This window comes from Salmo trutta, chromosome 32 (genome assembly GCF_901001165.1).
Source record: "Salmo trutta chromosome 32, fSalTru1.1, whole genome shotgun sequence".
NCBI lineage: Eukaryota > Metazoa > Chordata > Actinopteri > Salmoniformes > Salmonidae > Salmo > Salmo trutta.
The window spans coordinates 10361983-10388371 of record NC_042988.1 but is presented as its reverse complement, the minus strand read 5'-3'; the positions used below and the strand labels follow the sequence as shown (position 1 = coordinate 10388371).

The following is a 26389-nucleotide window of genomic DNA, read 5'->3' as shown; positions in this document are numbered from 1 at the left end:
TGGAATCAGATGGGGTTCCAGAACGATCCACATAAATGCAGTCATACACAGTTTAGCATCACCAATGTACCTACTGCACCAAGTGTACCGCTCACTTGCTTGTGGCAATGGATTGTTGTAACAGCTGGACTAAACAAACCATCACGCTAGCATTCAGGTTACACTGGACAGGCTAAATGGCTAGACTGGCTAATCAGGGCTTGAACTAGATCATATTTAATCTAATGTTAAGTAGGGCCTATAGCTAATGTAGACCCAATAGCTGAAGCTAACTCCAGACAACCTAATCTTCACTGTACACATTATTCTGAGTTACAACAAGCAGCAAAAAGGATTTGATGGTAATGTAATGGATGCACAGTGCTTCCACCATTGCCCTCCCTTCAGATTTACCAGAACATTCAAAAACACATTCATTGCTAGGTGTGAATGCAACCTCATAGTGTACAGAGCAGTACATAAAACATTGCACATCTGGGAGATAGGCCTCTTGAGGGCACCACAGGGAAATGCTGGTGTGTCGCTCTGAGCAATGTAGGGCAGGCCTAATACACCTGCCATGTGAGTCTCAGTAATTCTGGCTATAGAATATAGAACAGTACACGGTTCTAAACTGTTTAGGGATCTATAAAGTTGCCCTAGTTAAAAGTGTGTGTACTCTTCATGTGATCCAAAGACATACACAATCGCATTTCAACTGGGTAACCCACATGAAGAAGCCCTGTCTGTGTCCCCCTCACCCCCTTTAAATAGCCAGCCCCGTCCAGATGCATGCCAGCGACTTGTGACACAATGAAACTTTTAGCGACCACAAAGCTAGCCGTGGGGGTTAGCTTTGGGGGTTAGACTGTAGCACGCCTTTTCAAGTAGTTCATTCATTATATTCATGGAGATACAATGCCAGGCAGGAAGCATGAATTCGAATGTTGTATCTCTGGATGTCGTGTAAAAAAGAAAAAGCTAGCCTTCAATGAAAATGTAGTAATTTAAAAACCTTCAATAGGCCTATCCCTCCCACCAGAGAAATGACTATGTACTGTACAGTATGTTGTACTACAGGCAATGCTACCCTTATGGAGCACTATAGTGGTACTAAAGGCAAATAATCTGAAATGTATACTAAAACATTTTATACAGTTAATTACCTCCAATACGTCTGTGTAATAAATGATCCTCGCCTCATTAGAACACCACTACACATTTTGGTTGTACGTAAACGCGGAAAAATGTACACCATCTCACTCGCTATTACATAAGCAAATATTTAACTTATCGCTTATTCATCAAGCCGTTGACAGCCTAACCAGCTGTTTTTGATCTAGTGGCAGGGGAGCATCCGTCTATTTATATTGTTTTATTGGTGGGGGAGAAGGGAAGTTACAATGCCGTTGTCCATGGAATCACATGAAGCTATGACATTGGCCCTGCAGTAAAAATGTCTACATAAAATATAACATGCAATACCACTCTCTGCTTTGCTTTTGTGAGTGGATGGATTAGTGGATTAATGAGTGGATGGATGAGTGGATGGATGGGGGAAGAGAGGATGGATGCATAGAACGTGAGTATTATGCATATGTGTATATGTGTACATTTCATGTGTATGTACGCGTGTATATGTGTAACATTGTAAGTGTGTATTTATGTGGATGTGTATTTGTATGAAGTGTTATTCACAAAACTCCAGTCTGGCAGGGGGGGTCAGTGCCCCGTGACAACAATTTTGGACCCCCTTGTGGCCCCCCTAAATGTGGAGTATGAAATAATTTTTACATAACTTATTTTAGCTATCGTTCTTTTTTTACATCCGTTATTAGACAGTGGCAACACCGGAACACTAATGATTATGAACATGGTATTTTGCCTGCTGAAGAAAACGATATGACAACAATAACGTCTAATGTAACTGGCCCCTCTAACAGTACAACTGCCCCCCCCCCCCCCAGTTGAAATGGGGGGGGCTACTGCAGTCTGGATCTCTGAGATAGCCTAAACACACAAGTATTGATTATCTCGTAAAAACACACACCCTAGAAAACAGCCCAAGCACATTTGAAATGCAGAATTATATTCTTGCAACGTTCTTGAAAACCATTTGAAACTGAAGGCTCGCAAAACGATCATATTGAGTAAATCAAACTCAGCAGCTTAAAAAACAACAACTGAGACTTTTATGGGAGATATTGCAGCAAACATCATCCGTGATCGCCTGCTAGCCTGCGGACAGCATTGGATCCACCAGGAATAGTGTGAGTAGCATCCGGACAGCTACCAAACAGAGGCAGTGAGTGTATCAGTTCAACCACAGAGGAAGGATGCATACTGCTGCGATCCCTGCTGCTGATGCTATAACAAATGGGCTGCTGGGAGGATGGATGGATTGATAGGGCCCATGTATGTGCAGATGCTTGGTCATACAGCTTATAAACCTATTTGTGCAAATGTGTACACATATGTGCATATGAGTGTGTTTATGTGCATATTAATTGCATTCATTTGACTGACTGCACTTTGACAGCTAAAGCCCTGCGACAAAGATTGAGCTATGGTGAGTGTGGAGGAGGAGGAGGAGGAGGAGGAGGAGCAGAGGGGATGGGATGAGAAAGATAGAGTGAGGCAAAATGTGAGAGAGAGATAGAGAGAAAGGGTCAAGAGAAAAGAGAGAGCGGCTGTGGGGGAGGGGACAGAGGAGAGAGAGAGAGAGAGAGAGAGTGGGGGATGGGAGGAAGAGGGCGGAAGAGATCCAGGGAGAGAGAAGGAGAGGGAGATAGAAAGAGGGAGGGAGAGAGAGAAATTGGAAAATGTGGGGGAGGGGAAGAGAGGAAAGCGTCTGTAGCTAGCTAACACACATGATGCAGGTTAAACAGCATCTGTTACCTACAAAAAATCTCATTGCTCCCAGCACAGGGGATCAAACAGCCATTGTGACCCAACCAGGGGTCGCCCATTCCATACGTCATCCCACCCCCAACGCCATCCCTCTGCATCCACGACACACAACTCCCTGTCAGGAAGAATTACATAAGCCTGGGCGACCTCAGGTGTGGGGGTGAATACAAATGCCACGAGCGCCTTGCCCAACCCTTAGTCCATCTGTACTGGGAGAGGAAGAAGCCATCGTAGAGAGAGAGAGACGCCCCCTGTCCGCCGTTACTGCCCATGTCTTTTGGGCCTGGTAACAACATTAACTAATGTCCCAATGTAATGCACAGGGGTTAGGGTTAGACTTGGGGGGTTTGAGTGGTGGCAGGAGAGGTAGAGGGCATGGAGAGGAGAGAGATTAAATAAAGAGCCCTGATGTATACACACGTCAACCCTCATCCACTTCATGTCCATCTTTTGTCAATCCATGTTCGCTTTTCCACTTCCAGGGCTATAAAAAGCATTGATTGTCAGTGTCCATGTTCCTTAATCAACCATCATTCCGATGCTTTGAGGGGGCCAAGGGAGAAAATGGAAGCGAGCTGTCTTTTTTATGGCTCATAATGGAGGGGGGGAAGGATGGAGGATGGAGGAAGGGATGTTTAGATAGAAATAGATGCTGTGGCTTCCAGACTGACTCAGCGAAAACTCAGGGGAGTGTCTTAAGTGAAGTAACAAACAAGGTCAGGATGTGATGTGCGAGCTGCACTGGCTGCCAAACCTGGGCTACAGGCAGCACCCACAGGCTCACAGAGAGAGAGAGGGAGGCTCCAGTAGAGAGACACAGGTTTCGTCCCGATTCTCCACCCTTCTCCCAAAGTGTGCACTTCACACTCACCACGGTAGAAACTCCCGCCAGTCTACGTTTACACCACTCCAATGCTTTTAAATCCATGACAGGAAGTGCACACTTTGGGAGAAGTGTGGAGAATCGGGACGCACATCACTAATCCATCAATACTATGCACAGTCATATCAACCGCTCTTCCCAGAGTATTTTGCACTGTAAGATCCACTGTACTGCGCATCCCCCCAAAATCCTGAAATATAATTAGTGACAAATGGGAAAGTATTAATCTTATATTTAAGCAATAAGGCTTGAGGGGGTGTGGTATATGGCCAATATATCATGGCTAAGGGCTGTTCTTATGCACGTCGCAACGTGGAGTGCCTGGATATCGCCCTTAGCCATGGTATATTGGCAATACACACTATATATACAAAAGTATGTGGACAGCCCTTCAAATTAAGGGATTGGGCTATTTCAGCCACACCCGTTTTTGACAAGTGTATAAAATCTTGCACACAGCCCTGCAATCTCCATATACAAACATTGACAGTAGAATGGCCTTACTGAAGAGCTCAGTGACTTTCAACAAGTCCGTTCGTCAAATTTCTGTGGCCGAGCAGCCACACACAAGCCTAAGAATCACCATGCGCAATGCAAAGCGCTGGCTGGAGTGGTGTATCAAGCTTCACCATCTGGCTGTCTGACCGACGAATCTGGGTTTGGCGGATTCCAGGAGAACGCTACCTGCCCCTAGGCATAGTGCCAACTGTAAAGTTTGGTGGAGGAGGAACAATGGCATGTGCCTGTTTTTCATGGTTCTGGCCAGGTCCCTTAGTTCCAGTGAAGGGAAATCTTTACGCTGTGGCAACAGTTTGGGGAGCCCCTTTCCTGTTTCACCATGACAATGCCACCATGCACAAAGCGAGGTCCATACAGAAATGGTTTGTTGAGATCGGTGTGGAATAACTTGACTGGCCTGCACAGATTCCTGACCTCAACCCCATCGAACACCTTTGGAATGAATTGGAATGCCGACGGCAAGCCAGGCCTAATCGCCCAACATCAGTGCCCAACCTCGCTAATGCTCTTGTGACTGAATGGAATCAAGTCCCTGCAGCAATGTTCAAACATCTAGTGGAATGCCTTCCCAGAAGAGTGGAGGCTGTTGTAGCAGCAATGTGGGGACCAACTCCGTTTAATGCCCATTATTTTGGAATGAGATGTTCGACGAGCATGTGTCCACATACTTTTGGTCATGTAGTGTACCACAAACCCCAAAGGTGCCTTATTGCTAGTATAAACTGGTTACCAACATAATTAGAGCAGTAAAAAAAATGTTTTTGTCATACCCATGGTATACGGTCTGATATACCACGGCTGTCAGCCAATCAGCATTCAGGGCTCGAACCACCCAGTTTATAATTTGCTTTGTGGAACGGGTTAGGGGTTAAAGTAACTAATGAAAGAGGGCTAATTGAAAGGTTGAGTATCGGCTGAGCCATATCTCTAAAACCCTAACACAAAATGACAATCTTCTAATTCCCCTTTAAATGAATTTATAAAACCTTAATGACTATCACTATCAGTTTTTTTATCAGAAGTTTGTGTGTTATCAACAAGTATGATAAGAGGAGTAGAAGTATTGCCAGAGGTGTTTTTGGAAACATGTGGCATGATGCTAAGTTGAAACTCAATTTAGACCTTCTCTGAACTGCACGCAAAGCCCCCAAAATTCATTTAGACTTACTTAAATTCACTTCATCACCATTTAACCAAGTCTGTGGTCTCCCTCAGGGAATCACAGCTGAGAAATGGAAACAGGTTCGTGAGGCTGCCAGGACGTTTTTTGGGGCATTGTACATGACCAATTCCCAGAATTCAATGAGCCATGTAATCAATATATAAAAAGGTGAAATTTTATTTTATTTATTTATTTTTATTTCACCTTTATTTAACCAGGTAGGCAAGTTGAGAACAAGTTCTCATTTACAATTGCGACCTGGCCAAGATAAAGCAAAGCAGTTTGACGTGATGGGAGGGTTTAACAAATCTATGATTGCGTGTTTTAAATGATCTTGCATCACGTAGCCTAGGAACCTATACGAGTGTTCCATCTTACAACTAGTGTCTACCTAGATTATACTTCATCCTGTTGTCATATGCTCTTATGTCAACTGTTAATAACAACTGCATGACCACTTCTGTCATATGTTATTACATGCTTCATAAGAGTACATACCAGATGATATTACAGGGTGTTATGTCATTTACTAACCTCTGTGTCACATTGTTACATTGAATGGAATGATGGGCGTCATAACCATGTCATATGCCGTTATAAAGTGTGCACGGACACCTTAAGTAACGTGAGCGTCATTTGAGGCGTTATGAAACAGTTATGCATGTGGTTGCTCCACAGGATAAACTGAGAATCACAAAACGTTACCATTCGAAGGATCTCCAAGAAACTATGGCAAATGGGAGCACAGATGTATTTAGGAATATAAATATTTGTTATATATAGATATAAAAAAGAAACATTATAATACCAACAACTTGCCAAAACACAAAAATGTTATAATAAAACGGAAGCAAATTGAATTTTACAACATCAAGGTTGCTGGAGCACACCAGGATTTGTGACATGTGTGAAAAAAGGAAGATGTGCAGGCTACAGTAACAATGGCTAGTTAGTCAGGTATCTAGCTAGTTGATGTTGCAACTGCAACATTTCGTTGACCCACCGATAGCTAGATAGCTTACTACTACTGATGGCTAGATAGCTTACTACTACCGATGGCTAGATAGCTTACTATCTAGCAATCTGCTAGCACTAGCAAGTTAACTTCACTAGCTACTGGTGGAAACAAAAAACATACTCTGTAGCACATTGCACATTAACACCCTCTTTCACAATTTAAACGCAATAACGTTTTCATCTTAATACACATTATTTTACACAATCTAATTAATGTCATTAGCTATTAACCATGTTATGTGCTGTGGCTAGATTAGGGTTAGTGATATCAAGTATCCTTGGGACATCCCTACCCTAAACCCTAACCTTAACCTTAACCCCTACCCTTACCTCAAACCTAACCTTAACCTTAACCCTTACTTTAACCGTTTAAAATGTATATTTCAATGGGGTGACATCAGAGTTAGGATTCCGTTTCCTGCTAGATTTGCCCAATGATTATATGAAGCCTGGATTGCGGATGACCAAAAGTATGTGGACATCTGCTCGTCGAACATCTCATTCAAAATCGCGAGCAAATCAAATCAAATCAAATTGTATTTGTCACATACACATGGTTAGCAGATGTTAATGCGAGTGTAGCGAAATGCTTGTGTTTCTAGTTCCGACCATGCAGTAATATCTAACAAGTAATCTAACCTAACAATTTCACAACAACTACCTTATACATTCAAGTGTAAAGGAATGAATAAGAATATGTACATATAAATATATGGATGAGCGATAGCCGAACGGCATAGGCAAGATTCAGTAGATGGTATAGAGTACAGTATATACATATGAGATGAATAATGTAGGGTATGTAAACATTAAAATAAAGTGGCATTGTTTAAAGTGGCTAGAGATGAGTCAGTATGTTGGCCACTCAATGTTAGTGATGGCTGTTTAACAATCTGATGGTCTTGAGATAGAAGCTGTTTTTCAGTTTCTCGGTCCCAGCTTTGATGCACCTGTACTGACCTCGCCTTCTGGATGATAGCAGGGTGAACAGGCAGTGGCTCGGGTGGTTGTTGTCCTTGATGATCTTTTTGGCCTTCCTGTGACATCGGGTGGTGTAGGTGTCCTGGAGGACACGTAGTTTGCCCCCGATGATGCGTTGTGCAGACCTCACTACCCTCTGGAGAGCCTTACGGTTGTGGGTGGAGCAGTTGCCATACCAGGCGGTGATACAGCCCGACAGGATGCTCTCGATTGTGCATCTGTAAAAGTTTGTGAGTGTTTTTGGTGACAAGCCGAATTTCTTCAGCCTCCTGAGTTTGAAGAGGCGCTGCTGCGCCTTCTTCACCACGCTGTCTGTGTGGGTGGACCATTTCAGTTTGTCCGTGATGTGTACGCCGAGGAAGTTGAAACTTTCCACCTTCTCCACTACTGTCCCGTCGATGTGGATAGGGGGCTGCTCCCTATCCTAGCATTATAACGGAGATGGTCCCTACTCTTATGGGACGGCTTTCCACTAGATGTTGGAATATTGCTGCAGGGACTTGCTTCCATTCAGCCACAAGAGCATTAGTGAGGTTGGGCACTGATGTTTAGTGACTAAGCCTGGCTCGCAGTCAGTATTCCAACTCACCCCAAAGGTGTTAGATGGGGTTGAGGTCAGGGCTTTGTGCAAGCCAGTCAAGTTCTTCCACACCGATCTCAACAAACCATTTCTGTATGGACCTCGCTTTGTGCATGAGGGCATTGTCATGCTGAAACTGGAAAGGGCCTTCCTCAAACTGTTGCCACAGAATTATCTAGAATGTCATTGTATGCTGCAGCATTAATATTTCCCTTCACTGGAGCTAAGGGGCCTAGCCCGAACCATGAATAACAGCCGTAGACCATTATTCCACCTCCACCAAACTTTACAGTTGGCACTATGCGTTGGGGCAGGTAGAGTTCACCTGGTATGCGCCAAACCCAGATTCTCCTCCAGGCTTGCCTGCCACACGGGCTCCCGTCGGACCCTGGCTTTTGTGTGACAACGTTTTTGGTTGCCTACCATGGTTCCTGATGTCTCCGCATTTGTCGCCGACCGGTGTCCTCAGTTCTCATCCTGGTTTTGGAAGGCGTTCTGCACACTCATTGGGTCGTCGGCCAGCCTGTCTTCCGGGTTCCACCCCCAGTCCAGCGGCCAGCCCGTTTCCCATCTCCAAAGTCATTAGCCCCTCTGCTGTTCGTCTTCTGTTGCCCCGTACCCTTCGTATACATCCCACCTTTCAGAGATAATTCATGTCTCACAGCCCTTTGTCTCCTGTTGCCAGTTCGTTTTGTTTGTGAAATCTACCAGCGTTTGTTCCCCTGCTCCTGCCTGTTTCTTGCTCTTGTTTTCTAGTCCTTCCCTGTTTTGACCGTTCTGCCTGCTCTGACCCTGAGCCGGCCTGCCGTTCTGTACCTTGCCCCACCTAACTGGATTATTGACCCCTGCCTGTCCTGACCCTGAAACTGCCTGTCGTTCTGGACCCTTTGCACCCTCTATGGATTATTGACCCCTGCCTGCCTTGACCTGTCGTTTGCCTGCCCCTGTATTAGAAATAAACTTTTGTTTCTACGACACTGTCTGCATTTAGGTCATACCTGAAATGTGATAGTATCAGGCTGGGTGAAGAAGGAGTTGGGTTCTGTAAATTCGGTCAAAGTATCCAGAAGTGGACTTGTGTTGATTTTTTTTGTGTTTGCTGCCCAGAGGGAGAGGGCGCTACGCGTTTCGTAGCTGTGTCCTGCTTTGCGCTCCGGAACAGAGTGCTGCTGAAAGGAGTGATCTTCCTGAGTGTTGAGGTAGATCCACTGAAGTTGAGGATCCCCTGTGTCTGCGATGCACGCCGTTTGGTACAACACAGACCCAGTGGCGAGCACGAGACTGAGGAGACTGTCTGTTTAGATGCAGAGTGTTTGCCGGATAAAGTCATGCTAGAGTATATAAGTTATCACATGAGAACTTTTGTTCTGAACACACCACAGTGTTTCGGTGCCAAGTTTATGGTCATGATGTAGCAGTATGTAGGAGGGAGATTCCGAGGTGTGAGAAGTGTGCAGGTGGACATGAGACAAAGTGGAGTGCTTCAATTGTGGGGGTGGCCATGTAGCTGGGGATTAGAAATGTCCTGTGCGAGTGAGACCGTTTTTAAGTTTCCAGGGTGAGGGTAGTGCAGAAAGTGTTATATGCTGAGGCAGAGGAAAGTAGAGGATTGTGGGAAAAGGGTGAGGGAGCCTGAGAGTATTAAGTAGTAGGCCAGTACAGAGTGACCCAAACAGTTTGCGCTTTAGTAAGGTTGGCTTCTTGGCGTTTATTGCTATGGTCATTAATTGTACTGCACAGATGGAAAAGGAATCCCAGAAGATTGAATTGGTAGTATGTTCAGATGGAAAAGGAATCCCAGAAGATTGAATTGGTAGTAGCAGCAGCAGCGTTTTTGGATGTCATAGATTTTAATGCAGAAGAACTACAGGGGGTTTTGAGAGAAGGGATTCCAGCCTCCCAGGCCAACGGCCTGGTGTATGATCTGTTAGGGCAATTGTAGTGGAAAGGTGTGGTGGGGATAGTGGTATGTATGTAGGGTTAGATGGTGGTGCAATTTCCTTTTTTCTTTTTTTGTGAACAAATGGTCAAAGCACTTTCTGAACTGTGAAAAGCAGCAATACACAGCAAAGCGTCTAGTCTGCCGGAAAACCACATGAAGAAGAAGACAGTTTGCAGATCCTATGAAAAGTTATTTAGCTTCAGCTCTTGTGTCAGCGTATCATGTCGCTGAAATCGGAAGACTTAATAACAGAACAACAACGCATGAGAAATTATGAAATTAAAAAGTAATTGTGTTTAAAGTGTACTGAAAGAGAATGTATTGTGTGATGTGCTGCAAAATGTGCTTTATAATTTGAAATTCCTCCGGTAGCTAGCAAGCTAGCTAGCTAACTATCTAGCTATGCATAGATCGGGGCACAGTGGGGCTGCTTGTTCTCATGTCGTGGCCCTACGTCTGTGGCTAGCTAGCTACAGGCAATATTTGGATTGTGAGAAGCATGGCTCTCCAACTCTGCTCCTGGAGAGCTACATGTTGCAATTGCACCATCAACTACTTAGTTAGCTAGCTGGCAACCTGACTATTACAAATCTCCTTTATAATATAGCTGTCATTTTTATTGTAGCCTGCTCATCTTCCTTTTTTTCACAGCTGTCACAAATCCTGTTGTGCCCCAGCAACCTTGATTTTGTTGTAACGTTTTTTAGATTCTGTTTTGTTTTTAAAAAATGGTGTGTGTTTTTTGGGCAAGTTGTTGCTATTATAATGTGTCCTTTTTTATATATGGACACGGTCCAATTTGTTCAACTCAGAGCAGTTTATTGTCTCGTCCAAATAAAAAAATCCAAAGTACATCTGTGCTCCCATTTGCCCATGTTTTTTTAATCCTTTGAATGGTACAACGTTGTGATACTCTCAACTCATCCTGTGGTATAAGCACATTCATAACTGTTTTATGAGACCTCAAATGAATGTCACATTACTTAAGGTGTCTGTACACACTCTATAACGGTAAATGACATGGTTATGACACCCATCATTCCATCCAATGTAATAATGTGGCACAGAGGTTGGTAAATGAGATAACACCCTGTAATATCATCTGGTATGTAGACTCTTGTGTAGCATGTAATAACATATGACATAAGTTGTCATGCAAACTGTGTAATAGCAGTTGTTATTAACAGTGACATAAGCGCATATGACAACAGGATGAACAGTCATCTATATAACGCCCATTATACCTAGTTTTATAACATGTTATTTCATCACTCATAACTATTTAAAACTTCTTATTACAGATTATGACAAATGTTATAATGTGTTATATAGTTGTTATAAAGGCTTTATGAATGTATACATAAGGACACCTACAGTAAAGTGTCACCAATTGTTCCCTTGTGTTAAAAGCAAATACCCAATTAGGAAGATTAAGCTGTATTGACTTATTGATTGATTGGTTTTCTGCTGCCTTGCCAAATCCCCTTGCAGAAGACGTTATAGGGAGCAGTGAGCTGCATATTTCTTCACCTCCCCTCCCTCCTTCCATCCCTCGCCTCATGAATGGAACAGGAAGTGGGTGATCAATTACATATTCAACTTACACAAAAAAGAACAGTCTGAACTATATGTAAATGAGCTTACCCACTTAAGTATAGCATCTGAATGCTGTTTCATTGTAATTTACTTAGTGATGTCCAGACTAAAATTCAACGGCTACAACTTATTATGTAATGTGGGATATTCCAAGCGTACTGCTACTACCATCATACCAATGTGAGATCAGCAATACTTAGAAACTAGGTCATTTAAGGACGCGAGGGGCATTATGCCGATAGAACCAGTGATGCCACCTTTTAGAAAAATAAACACACAAATGAGGATGGATATTCGGAATGAAAGTGACAGTATGGGACAAATAAATTCAAAGCTGTTTCTCGTATCAGGATTTGATTGTACAGTTATAATGGTCCTCTCAACCCTGGATTTCCTCCCTAAATGCAGGATCCAATGGTTGTTTGATTATTTCATTGTCAGCAATTACAACGTTGTTATAGTATAGTTTCTACGTAAAGGGTAGTACTACAGAAGGGTCACCCTTCTTTGCAACTTTCTGAGGACTTAACATCAGCCATAAGTAGCTTCTCACCATCAAAATGCTTTAAGTGCTTAACTTATTCATGTACTGTAGTCGAGAGAGAGATTGATTACGTATTGAGGTCATACGTCTGTAGCTTTATCGATAGTTAGGCTACCTGCAGGCATTGGTTCTTGAGGATGTCAAATATACAGTACATCAATCTTAATCGGTCATAATATAAACGTTTTGTCCTTCTGTTGTAAAACTATTTTACTCACTTTAGTGGTTGGATTGATATATCTGGGAACACCTTTTAAATGTGTTGGTCATCAGGGTGTATGATTGCTCCACAGTAAATAGATCTGACATTTATCCTTCACAATCCAAACAGACATTGTATCTCCTCGCTCCAAAAGTGGCAAAACTCTGACCTCTAAAAGATACAACACAACACAATCAGACCATCTGACATTCCTAGATTGTTTCCAAGACAAATTCCCCAACTAGCAATTTCCAAAATAATATTCCGCACCAATAACATGGTGATCATGCAAACTGAGAGAGCAGGTGATAATCACACTTCAATAACATCTCCCCAACATAGTGGTCCTTAAGGGACATGTTGCTGCTGAACTCTTGTCCTTCCTTTGTCCTATCATTGTGCTGAGTCATTTAAAGATGTTAGATTAAAACCATATCACGTGATGCAGTCCTTTACAATCATACTCAGGTTGAAAATGGCAGATTTCGGCACTGATAAGCTCCTAAATTGGAACAAAGTAGCTGTACAGTAACATCCTATAAATTACATCGGAGCTCTCGCTCTAAGCTTCACAGTGCTGTGAGGGTTTTGACTGACAGCCGTTCTGAACTGAAGCACAGCACGTGACAAGAAGTTGCCCCCATCTCTCCCGCTATTTGAAACTTTTGCAGATGTTTGGTTGTCTGAGTAAGGGAAATGCTTTCAATTAAGAGGACTCTGTGTATTTTGAAAGATGAGACAATGAGGATTGTAATGAATACCGCTTTGATGTCATACAAGCAGCCAAACACCTGTGAGTCCAAATGTGCACTTCACATTTCCATAATCATAAAACTCATCTCGTACGCAGTGTCAACGTTTTTGATCACTATGTTTGATGTACAGTTACAAGATGACATGATGTTATACCCTGGGTTGTTCTGAACAGAATGAGCCTATGTTTGTCTATTGTAAAGAAAATTTAAGGCGGAACACGCACCTGAATGCACTCATGACTCCTTTCTACACTCTAAGAAAAAAAGGTTCCAAAAGGGTTATTTGGCTGTCCCCATAGGAGAACCCTTTTTTGTTCCAGGTAGAACCCTTTTTGGTTCTATGTAGAACTATTTTGGGTTCCATGTAGAACCCTCTGGGGAAAGGATTATACATGGAACCCAATAGGGTTCTACCTGGAACCAAAAAGGGTTCTTCAAAGGGTCTCCTATTGGGACAACCGAAGAACCCTTTTATTTCAAGAGCGTATGCGCACCAAAATTACAGTCTGTTTCGCTGAATTGCCTTATGAAAGCCCCACACGGTAAGATTGTATTTTATAACGTATCTAGTCTAGCTTGGCAATAGAACAAGCTTTCAAATGATGCCCACCTGACCCAGATTGTGATTTATAATGGGCGGGTTTTGGATTGCATAAACAACAGTAATTGTTTGACGGCGGGGATGCAGGGTTGTGTTCCAACCAAAACAACTACACTTGTACTTGCTCTAGTTCCTCAACGGCACAGCTAGAAGAGCTCAAAAAAAGCACCTTATAGTTGACAACTCTTCTTTGAGTCATTAAAGTACATTGAAATGACAAAGTAACTGTGCACACTTTGGAGAGGAGTGTGGCCACATGAATACACAAGTTAGTCCTCTCACTCGATCTCTTGTAATCTTATGTTGCACCTACCCCACATTCTCCAAGAACATTCTTATCATGTGACTGAATGTATTCAGAGTATTTTATGATATTGTTATCAACAAATGCGGCAAAAAGTACAGCAAATGTAAAATGTACATAAAATCAACAGTGTGATGTTTGGATTCAGTCTTGTGTCAGGTGAACTGTTGTGTCCTAAACTTTGGTCTTATAATTTTCCCATAATTACATTTTCCAAACCCTTTGAATGGCAGCCATGCTTATACATATGCTTTTCATATTTCTTCCGTAAGAAACATTTCAATGCCTCCCTATTCATATAGGTCCCTTTTCACAAGTGTAAATGGTTAAATTAAAGTCTGCATTTGTGGCAAAGAGATGGCATACATAACACTTCGGATTCCGTGTTTCAAAACGTACAAGAACGGACTTGAATGATCATGGGCATTCAATATCCAAAGAGATTCAAATTCTACAGAGCTTGAACGATAAGATGATAGTCCTTGGAACATCTTATTACTTAAAGCAGTGTGATTCACAATACATTCCAACGGTACGACATTGTAAGCATCCTGAGACGGCTCCGTGTGGTTGGTGGTGATCTCACTGCTCCACCTGTGTTTAGCTCCGTCTGAGTGAACGGGGATGTGAGGTAGGCTATGAACAGAATTACGCTAGATAGCCACATGATGTCATCTGACTGATCAACCCGATCCTCTCTGACTTGTATGGGCACAGTCGGACACACGATTCTCCGAAAAGTAGGATGGATGCCAGAGCGAAAGTATTTATTCAGCGTGTTAATTTAGTGGCTAAAATTGTTGACGGGAGGAAGTGGTCCGGCCTGGAATGGCCAGTCAGCATGTCTTTCTTTAACCTACGTTGACATTTAAAAAATGCAAGCTATTCTTTATATAGCACATAGTAAAAACAATTGAGTAAAAGTGGAGTAGGAATTATCAGATGGTTTAAGGACTTTCTAGAACTCATTTGAAGTTATAACTCCTAGGAGAAATGACTAGCTGTATTGAGGTAAACTTAACTATATCACAAAAAGGCGGGGCAGACATCCAGGTAGTTTCTATATAATAAAAAATACTTCAGTCCAAATATGTGGGGATAAACAACATGTGACAGATTCAGCAGTGTGAGGTGAGTAAGACTCAAAGACAGAGACAGAGACTGTTCCTGAGTACCCTAGGCCTACTAGACTAGGGATAGCCTTTAACCATACCCCCAAAACTAATCCACACAAAATACATACTACACTCGAAAACAAAAGCTATTTGTTGCCCACCTCAAGGGATTTTCCCTCCATTGTCCAGTTCATTGCCATTGAGAGGAATATAGATGCTAAAACATGCCCTGGAGGGGTATTTCTACTGTCTAATGTGTCCACCACGTCAAGGGCACATGTACCAGTCTGTAAGTACCAGTGGGCAAACAGATCCCTAGGTCAGATGAAAGACATCTAGCTGGAAGAAATCCGTCACATTCCCTCCTGCTATTTAATCCTGATGAGCATTTTTTTACTTCATTGTTGAACTTTTGTGTCTCTACGACTACAATTTCAGGCTTAATTACTTTTTGGGTTGACAGAGTGCAAATGAGATCCCTCTGCTTAAATGACTTTGTGTAGGAGGACTCAAAACACACAACTCATTCAGCTTGGGTCTGCGCAACCTTGTTTATTGGGAAATAAATACAATTTAGGACCTATCTACCGGTAGTTCTAGGTTTGTGTTTGTATTGTGTGTACCACTGAAAAGCACTGGGGTTTTAAATATAGTGGCTGCCTCTGCCCTTGGTTGCATATGACCTCACAGAACACTGCGCCCGTCCCACATCATCCCCCACTCTACCACAGACGCGCCAGACTTTAGGCTAAACCAGGAAACTGTGGCTTTTCCTGGGTTATTAATTTCCAACATGGCTGCCGTTATGACTCACCGTTTGATACAAACACATCTTTAGAATAGATAATGTACATCCTTGACCTCTCCTGGAATCTACTCTCCATCCACAAAGCATCATGCCTTAAGGAAAATACTCAACACGGAGCGACCAGTATTCTCTGGCGCAATCCGCTATTACATTGATGTGACATGTAGTCAGGGATGGTGCTCATACATAATGTATTACTAGCTGCGGTAATCACTCATGGGGAGTGACTATTGGAGGGCTGTCAAATGGAGATGCTCTGTTATACATTTTATGACCCCATTCCTTTTGAAAAAAAATCCACTTAAGGATAAGAATCCTTTCAAACAGTGTGTTAGGGGGGTAGTGATAGCCTATACATCTACTAACTGCATCAAATGCCACTGTGGTCTCTGATATCATTTGTTTAGCAGTGAGCATGTTGACATTTTAGGGTCAGGTAGGATTACTGTCTCCTAGAAACTTTATAGAAATATCCTAATATGGAATTGTGTAACATAAAAGATGCATACTTCAAATAAAAGACAACATAAAAAGTAGATGAACATTTCAACTTCAAATATGCCAATACAATCCTTTACAAAAGCCGCTACAAATAGATGCAAATATGTCAAATGCATTCAGTACAGCAGAAATGCTAGGCCATGGCTTAGAGACAGAACTTCCCTCACACAGATTTTAACATGCTGTTATTTACCTAAATATGATCATTTCTGAAGTACATCCAACAGAATTCAGTCATACACTTTGACCAAACCTCATTCAGCGTGTATAATACGTTAGTGTCTCCCTCCACTCCTCTGTACACAGTTTTGCTCTGTGTTTTTTAAGTGGTGGTTTGTGCCATGCCCTTCAATGACTCAAGGACAGCTTAAGGCACAATAGAGGCAAGATATATTGCAAATTTCATGTGGCATAATCTTTATTACAGCTGGCAAATTGTGCTTTGCTATCATTTGTATTCTACTGTCATTACACCATGTTAGCCCTATTAGCTTTAGTATCATTTTGTGCTGAGGGAGCCTTAATTAACCCTTGTTGTCAAAGGTCAAAAGGTTATAGAAGGTTCACTCATTCATCAACTGCTATCTGTGTTTGATTGTATCCATTTCGATGATGGATTGTCATAAAACATAGGCTTTTGATTCAGAATAGATGGCTAAAAATGTCTCCTCTTCCAGCCTAATTCTCAACAGCCTTGATAAAAATATGAACAATGTAATCTTAAAGTTGTTTCATTGTTATATCATTGCAATAACAATGTTTTGCAACATTTAAGTATGATACTGTATAATCTGAGCTAACCGTGTTGCTAACGGAGACGAGTGGGACATGTTTGTACAAGTGAATGTTTCAATATACAGTTCCTTTAAGAAGTATTCACTCCCCCTTTGACTTTTTCCATAGTTTGTTGTGTTAGAAAGTGGAATTAAAATTGATTTAATTGTCATTTTTGGTCAACGATCTACACAAAATACTCTGTACTGTCAAAGTGGATGAAAGATTCTAGCATTTACGAAAAATGTATGAAAAATAAAACACTAACATATCTGATTTAGATAAGTATTCATCCCCCTGAGACAATACACGTTAGAACCACCTTTGACAGTGTGAGTCCTTCTGGGTAAGTCTCTAAGAGCTTTGCACACCTGGGTTGTACAATATTTGCACATTATAATTTTTTTATTCTTCTTCAAGCTCTGTCAAGTTGGTTGTTGATCATTGCTAGAAAGTCATTTTCAATTCTTGCCATAGATTTTCAAGACAATTTAAGTCAAAATTGTAACTAGGCCACTCAGGAACATTCAATGTCATCTTGGTAAGCAACTCCAGTGTAGATTTGGCCTTGTGTTTTAGGTAATTGTCCTACTGAAAGGTGGATTCGTCTCCCATTGTCTGTTGGAAAGAAGACTGAACCAGATTTTCCTCTAAGATTTTGCCTGTGCTTAGCTGTATTCCATTTATTTTTATCCTAAAAAACTCTGTAGTGCTTGTCGATGACAAGCATACCCATAACATGATGCAGCCACCACCATGCTTGAAAATATAAAGAATGGTACTCAGTGATGTGTTGTGTTGAATTTGCACCAAACATTGAATTCGGGACAAAAAGCTCATTTCATTTTTGCAGTATTACTTAAGTACCTTGTTGCAAACAATGCATGTTTTGAAATATTTGTATTCTTTTCACTTTGTAATTTAGGTTAGTATTGTGGAGTACAGTAACAACAATGTTGTTGATCCATCCTCATTTTTCTCATATCATAACCATTAAACACTGTAGCTGTTTTAAAATCACTATTGGCCTCATGGTGAAATCCCTGAGCAGTTTACTTCATCTCCGGCAACTGAGTTAGGAAGGACGCCTGTATCTTTGTAGTGACTGGGTGTATTGATACACCATCCAAAGCCTAATAAATGACTTCACCATACTCAAAGGGATATTCAGCTCAGATGGGTTTTTTACACTACCATTCAGTGCCCTTCTTTGCGAGGCATTGAAAATCTGTGCTTGAAATTCACTCCTCGATTGAAGGACCTTACAGATAATTGTATGTGTGAATACTTATTGACTCCAGACATTTCAGCTTTTTATTTTTTTTATACATTTCTAAAATGTTCTACAAACAAAATTCCACTTTGACATTATGGGGTATTGTGTGTAGATCAGTGACACAAAATCTAAATGTAATCAATTTTAAATTTAGACTGTAAAACAACTAAATGTGGAAAAAGTAAAGGGGTGTGAATGCTTTCTGACGGCACTTTATATACAGTACCACAGACATGAATAAGCCTCTCAATGTAAATAAAGGTGTGCTGTCTAGGTCGGACACAGAAGTCAAACAGTCCTTTCCTCTGACACAATCAGGGAGTTCCAGCTTGTGTCTTACTAAAATCTCTGTTTATGTGGGACACATTGCATGGTAGGGAGGTGAAAGCTGTTTTTCTCACTCTTAAACTTCCGTCATGGCATACATGTGGTGAATATGAACGCTAAATACATGTGGGGCTAAATAAAGCAACACAGGGAATCGAGGCACACAAAGCTTTAAGCAAAACGACAAAAAATATACAGTAACTGGAATAACATAATGTTTTACTAATTCTGACACAAATATGTCACTGATATGATATAAACCTGTTATAAATAAGCTCACTACCTTACCAAGTAGGTACAAATTGGATGCATGTATTGAATTTATGGCTTTGCCAGTCAAGGCCATAAGTAATGTTACTGATATTCAAGACAGTATGAATTACATAATGCTCTTATAGACTACCAATATGTGAGAGGTTGGCAATGCTATAGGCCTATACATAAAACAGTCCAGAAGAGTATCCACTTTGCAACTAAAAGGACACTCTGGCTACATTTAGAAAGGCAGCCCAATTCTGATATTTCACTAATTGGTCTTTCGACCAATCAGATCAGCTCTGAGAAAGATCTGGCATGAAAAGATATGATGTGATTGGTCAGAAGACCAATAAGTGGTAAAAATGTTGTTTTTTTAATCAGAATTGGGTTGCCTGTTGAAATGCAGCCATATAACCAATAAAAATAAAAATGCACACACACAATTTTGCACAGAATAAATGTATTGTGTCATCATGCAGAAATGTTAAGGACATTGAGTGAGTGAGTGAGTGAGTGAGTAATATATTTTGGTCTTGGGAGAACAAATCAATAATATGTGTGTGTGTGTCAATGACAGAGAGCAATAGTAATTTATGACATCTGTAGCCTATAATGCTTAGAAATATGTTTTAGAATAACAAAACTATGCCTGTGCCTTTTCAACCCCCAGAATTTGGCTCAAGGTTTCAGTTTCATCTTAGGTATATGATATATAGTGCGATTGAGCTTCGATTATGTTCCTTCTCAGCAACCCCTACCCCAGTTTATAATCAATAAAATTGGTACAGATATTGTGCAGCAACGCACGCGCGCACCCTCAATCGAAGGTCTATCAGCCGTCTCTTTGGATTACACCGGAACAGTCGGTATAGACATAGTAAATATAGCCGGCCAATCTTTTGCTCACTCACACACGTAGCACATTCGGTAAAACCCGTGCAGACACGGCTTGCTCAGAGTAGGACGATGGAGCGCGCGACGTATACGTCACTGTGATGTTGACGATTACATAAAATGTAATTTTTACCCAATCATATAACATCTGTTGCCAGAATTACGTGATATTCTATCATTATAATATAACACCAACAATATTATTTTCATAGAACTTAGACTGACTGTAGCGATTATTTATCCATTTCACTTCAGATGGCATCCATTATATCGGGAACGTGAGGGGGTTGGGTTGGGGATACAAAACCATAAATCACAGGTAAAGAAAGAACGAAAATCCGTCTCAGAGAGCAAGATAATCGACAAAATGAACACGTCTAATAAACGCTCGTATGGTTCGTTTGGACACGAAAGCATCACAGCCGAGAGATTTCTGTAGCCTGGTCTCGTTGAATCTACAGTGGGCAGTGAGGCAAGTGCCTAGTGTCTGAATGAGTATGGATCTAGCTGTGTTCAGCGTTTCAGTGGGAAGACACTGGAATAGGCACAGAATTCATGCAAGGTGAATCCGCTGACCACGAGCTATCTCGGGAACGGTGGCACAATCACAATCATGTGCTATAATGTTCACAGCAGTATAGCCTGTATTGGCTCTACATTTGGATATAACAATCACACACAGGCACGCACACACACACGCTTTAGATATAGGTGCAGAGCGGCAGTGAGTCCAGGCGTTTCCTCGGATATTTTATTGATCTCCAGACGTTGGAGGTTGGGCTACGCCAGAAAAAAGCCACTCATGCTTCGGGCCTCATATCGATTATATTGCCTTGTTTTTCAATTAAACCTTACACAGACAAATTGCACAAACATATGACAGTGGCTATCCTCATGGCATATAACTAGTCACCGAATGTGTTGTAAACCGGTATGAACGTGGTTTTCCAATGCAGGGAAAAAATGAAACCGTGGTGCAGATCCTGCCATAGCATGGTGTCGCCAAAGCAAACCCAATTGAACCCTACAGACGCATAGTTGGGAGAGAGCTACAATTCGGTCCTCTTTGATCGAATTTGGGTCTAATACAAGGAATAATGTAAACTATACCCCATTGTAGAGGCCAGTTATAACAAAATGTACAATCTCATAATATGACCCCCCACCCCCACCTTATTCGGCCCCGTCCCACTCCTATAAAACGCTCTCTCCATCAACTATCTAGAAAAAGATAAATCCGATGGGCTGAGGCAATTCTGAACAAATATTTCGTTCTACCAAGGGTTGAAGAACAATCTTTAACGGTGTTTTCAGGGATTGCTTGGCTATGAGGACTATAGGCTAGGATAGCTTTCATCCACTGTATTTTACCACTGTTAAGGGTAGCTGTCCATCCATATTTGCCAGCAATAAGAATTCATAAGCTTATATTGATTTGGGTGATTTCTAGCAGTAGACTATCTATGGTAGATGTGTTTGTTTTATATTCTTGCCTGCCTGCCTGCAATGCTAATAGCCCTATACTATTTTCTCAAATCACTGCATTTTAACGGACCATTAATAGAGAAGTCATATTTTATCCTGCTCATATTACGTGTATGATCATCAGTGGACGCATGCGGGCACCACTAGGCTATTGACACTGATGGGAAGACCCATTCGAATGCGTAAAATATAAATGAATAGCCTAAAGATACCCGCCTCTGTATTTTTGGTAAGAACCGAAACCTCACATATTTGTTATGTTTGCCGTGAAGTAGCGCTCAGCAAGGAGATGTCAGACGCTGACGCCCGATTGCGGTGAGGATTCGGAAGGGAGGAGAGAGTGGAACCAAGGGAAGGGGGCAGGAATAGTATAGATATATAAGCTTACACTTCGTAGTTCTTGTGTACGATCCTTCATTGTTTCCCCGCCGTGCTGGCTAAAATATAATCGCCTGGGTTTTTCCGCCTCGTTGTCTTCTTATGTCCAAAGGTCCGACAATTTGATATTTTCTTCCAGTATTCAAATGAGGGGGTAGCTTATGAGTCTCCCCTGTGCGCTACCTTCTCTGTCTTTTTTCCTTTTCTCTAGTCCCCCCTCTACCGTGCTTGTGCGTCCTCCTTGGCGGTGCAGTGTCGCCCCGCAGCGCGCTCCGACTCCAGCAAACGAATGCGATACGAGCGCGGTACTGATGCTGCAAAAAAAAAGGATGAAAAAAGAAGCGATGCGGAGGGATGGAACTCTGTGCGCACGCGCGGTCTCCCTCTCTCCATCTCTATCACTTTACCTGCTACCCCTCCCCCTCCGCCCTTTTTTCCCTTCGGTGTCTATCCGCAGCGCGTAATCGGTCGGCGCTCCAAGCCAACCAGTGAACTGTAGTTTGTTTTAGGTGAATTAAAATAATTTGGTGGAATTCAATCCACGCGCATGGAGACTGGGTAGGGCAACGGAAACCCCAGCCCCCCTTCCCAAAGGAGCGGTTTCCTGAAGGGGTTCAGGGTGGTCTATAGTGGCAGGCAGAAGGAAGTGAGATAATCAGAGGATGAGGTGATGTTACCCCCATTAAACACGTTTTATTTTTTATCGGAAGCCACCCACTTCAATGCACAAGAGCTCTATTTATGAGCTGTCCACCACTAACTGGCAAACGCCATCATAATGACTGGAATAGAAGTCAGCTGTAGGCTAAAAGGCAATGTAGCCTACTGATTTAGAGAATTCAATATCAGACTTTACTTTCTGTTTTAATATTAGGCTACAGCAGACTGTTTTACTGATAGGCAGATTTTGTAAACCTTAACATAGTTGTATACGGTAAAAAAATATATAAGTTATTAGATTGTTATACATCTAGACCTGCATTCTAATAGCCTATAACCGAGGCAAATGACATCAAAGTTGTTTCAACATTTCAGATATCTTTGTTTAATTAAATTACAATAGGCTACCATGTTAGATTTCTTTATAAGTCTACATCTTGTGTCAAAGTTATCTTGTTGTATACCGTATTCAGTGGCCTTCCCGTCCAAACCAACAGAAGGGGTCATATTACTAAACATAACATGAATATTGTCTCCAACCTTGTGTTACAATTCCATTTCCTCACATGTTGACTCAATTGATCAGAGTTGTGCACTCACATTCCATATGGACAGTATCCCTGAATGGCCCCTGACTGTTTGAGCATAGCCTCCTGCAAAGAAGAATCAATAAGAGCTTCTAACATTATTCAATGCCTGTATTCAAGGCAATGTATGGACTTCATGTCCTAATAATGCACACGATATCGTCATTGAGTGGAATCATTAGTCTAGCCCAGATGACCCAACCTGTGGCTTGGCATGGTCCAGTACTATCTGAAATACTTCTCAGTTTTAATTACAGTAACAGGTACTGAGGTTAGACCGAAGTTGTTAGGCTACCAATATTACATGGGAGAAATTCAAAGGATAAACATATACTATCTACCAATTGATCTGTACCTATGTTATGCAGTGCCGTCTTATTTCCAGTAAGATCGCTAATAAATTGGGCCAAGGTGCAGAGTCATTTCAAGTAAGGCTTTTATGATCATGATGAACTCACGCTCTACTCTAATTTCCTTGGAAGTGGCAGCATGCCCAGTGACAAACAGTCTTGTACTGTATAACTGTAAGGGAAATGATATGATTAAAGATTTGACTAAATGATTTCACTCAGAAACCTTATAACCTGTTGAAATGTATTGGAAATAAGGCTATAATAATGGGTTAAAAACTATATTCCAATACTGTGTGTGAATAAGACACTGTTAAAATGAGCAGGGCAGAGTTGATAAGACGACCTTGGGAAAGGAACAGGAGAAGAGGCCTCCATAAGTTAGGGAGAGAAACAACGGCCTGGGAACAGCTAGGCTGGCAAAAGATAAGGAGACAGGTGGTCTGGGTACCGTGGAAAAATACAGCCGCCTAAAGCTGGGTGGAGTTCTCTACTGGTGTGTGTGTGTGTGTGTGTTAATATAAAAGGCTTTGTACATTGTAAGGATTTTCAGAGCTCTCATAAATAAACGTTTTGACCCTTGTAGGCTGGCTATCCGTCTGCTTCATTCAACCAGAATCTTACACACTCTGGGGGGCAGACTGAGTAGTTTAATTGAAGTTCGGTTTAAGAACATTGATAACTTAATTCACGTAACAATAACCCACCTTAATGTCTTCCATTTAGCTGGCAACGAGTAGAAAGAAAAAAGCAGAGACGAGGCAGGGTTAAAACATAGCCGACAGAGTGGGGGTCCATCTCACTAAAAAAGGGGTATATGCTGAAGGAGACCCTGATAGTCATTACATGTCACATATGCCTGATACACACTATAGGGCTGACCTGAACTATACCCTGCTGGCTATGGTGGATGTGTAACCAGTTCAGCCCAGTACAGTTTGGCTTGGCTAGGCACAGTTTGGCTCAGCTCAGTTTGTCTGAGTAGGCTGAAATAGATACAGTAATGAAATCCATTGTGCACATTGCTCTGTTTTAACTGGGTAACTGGGTAACCTGTTCTTTTCACTTCTAACAAGTTCCCAGCTGTCCTCACAAAACCAGGCCTGCTGAAAAGGACTCGGAGTTAAGGCCTACAGTTGAAATAAAAACCCATGATCTGGAAGTAGTTAAGTCAGAGATAATACCTGTCGTATACACCCCACATATCCCTGGCAGTTTAAGTGCTCCCTTCAAAAAATCGTAAAAACATTTCACTCCAGGAATTCATCTTTAGAGGTGATCATCCTTTTCCAAATAATCAGCCGTTATAATTAGAATTTTAAACTGTCATCACAAAACCCTTATGGAAAAACAACATGAATTTCATGTGAACACATGATCTTCTGTGAAGTTAATGTGATAACATGTGACAACATGTAAAGCAACGTGATATCATGAAATTGCACATGTGAAAACGTGATCACATGTGAAGTTTTCCAAAAACATGTTTTCACATGATTTCACATGTGAAATTTCAGGTGAAATCATGTGATTTTCCACATGTGAAATATTTGAGTTTCTCTGTAAAGGAATACAGGGCCAAATCCTACTGTAACTTGGTACCATGAATAACTTGAATTCTCATGGCTGCCGAAAGGAAAGTTTTATATATATATATATATATAAACATTACAATAATTGACAATGTTAATTAAGTGATAATTCTTCTTCTGGTGTTCTCTGCTCTCACTGTGCATTTCATAAAGAGTGAAAAAAGAAAGAAAGAAAATCAATACATATTAGTATATAAGGTTATCCAAACAATAACTACATCCCTAGAGCAGTAAAATAATATACAAACATATGTACAGTGGGAAGAAAAAGAAAAAGTGTATCTGAATCCTTTAGAATTACCTGGATTTCTGCATAAATTGGTCATAAAATGTTATCTGATCTTCATCTAAGTTACAACAATAGACACACACAGTCTGCGTAAACTAATAACACACAAACAATTATAATTGTTCATGTCTTTATTGAACACACCGTGTAAACATTCACAGTGCAGGGTGGGAAAACTATGTGAACCCTTGGATTTAATAACTGGTTGACCCTCCTTTGGCAGCAATAACCTCAACCAAACATTTTCTGTAGTTGTGGATCAGACCTGCACAACGGTCAGGAGGAATTTTGGACCATTTCTCTTTACAAAACTGTTTTAGTTCCACAATATTCTTGGGATGTCTGGTGTGAACCGCTCTCTTGAGGTCATGCTACAGCATCTCAATCGGGTTGAGGTCAGGACTGACTGGGCCACTCCAGGAGGTGTATTTTCTTCTGTTCAAGCCATTCTGTTGATTTACTTCTGGCTTTTGGGTTGTTCTGTTGCATAACTTAACCTCTGTTGAGCTTCAATTGGCGGACAGATAGCCTTACATTCTCCTGCAAAATGTCTTGATAAACTTGGGAATACATTTTTCCGGCGATGATAGTAAGCTGTCCAGGCCCTGAGACAGCAAAGCAGCCCCAAACCAAGATGCTCCCTCCACCATAGTTTACAGTTGGGATGAGGTTATGAGGTTGGTGTGCTGTGCCTTTTTTTCCCCACACATAGTGTTGTGTGTTCCTTCCAAACAACACAACTTTAGTTTCATCTGTCCACAGAATATTTTGTCAGTAGAGCTGTGGAACATCCAGGTGCTCTTTTGTGAACTTCAGACGTGCAGAAATGTTTTTTATGGACAGCAGTGGCTTCTTCCATGGTGTCCTCCCGTGAACACCATTCTTGTTTAGTGTTTTACGTATTGTAGACTCGTCAACAGAGATATTAGCATCTTTCAGAGATTTCTGTAAGTCTTTAGCTGACACTCTAGGATTCTTCTTAGCCTCATTGAGCATTCTGCGCTGTGCTCTTGCAGTCAACTTTGAAGGACGGCCACTCCTAGGGAGAGTAGCAACAGTGCTGAAATTTCTCCATTTATAGACAATTTATCTTACCGTGGACTGACTTTTAGAGAAACTT

At 41.5% G+C, this 26389-nt stretch overlaps 1 protein-coding gene across 1 annotated transcript in view; it reads right to left on the bottom strand.

The window, feature by feature from the left end:
* LOC115171039 (syntaxin-1B) overlaps positions 1 to 22108 on the bottom strand; it is a 59777-nt gene extending 37669 nt beyond the window's left edge. The window contains exon 1 of the mRNA XM_029727494.1: positions 21802 to 22108. Coding sequence (XP_029583354.1) covers positions 21802 to 21831 — 30 coding nt within the window. The 5' untranslated portion in view covers positions 21832 to 22108. The remainder of the gene's footprint in view (positions 1 to 21801) is intronic.
* Between the last annotated feature and the right edge of the window lie 4281 nt (positions 22109 to 26389).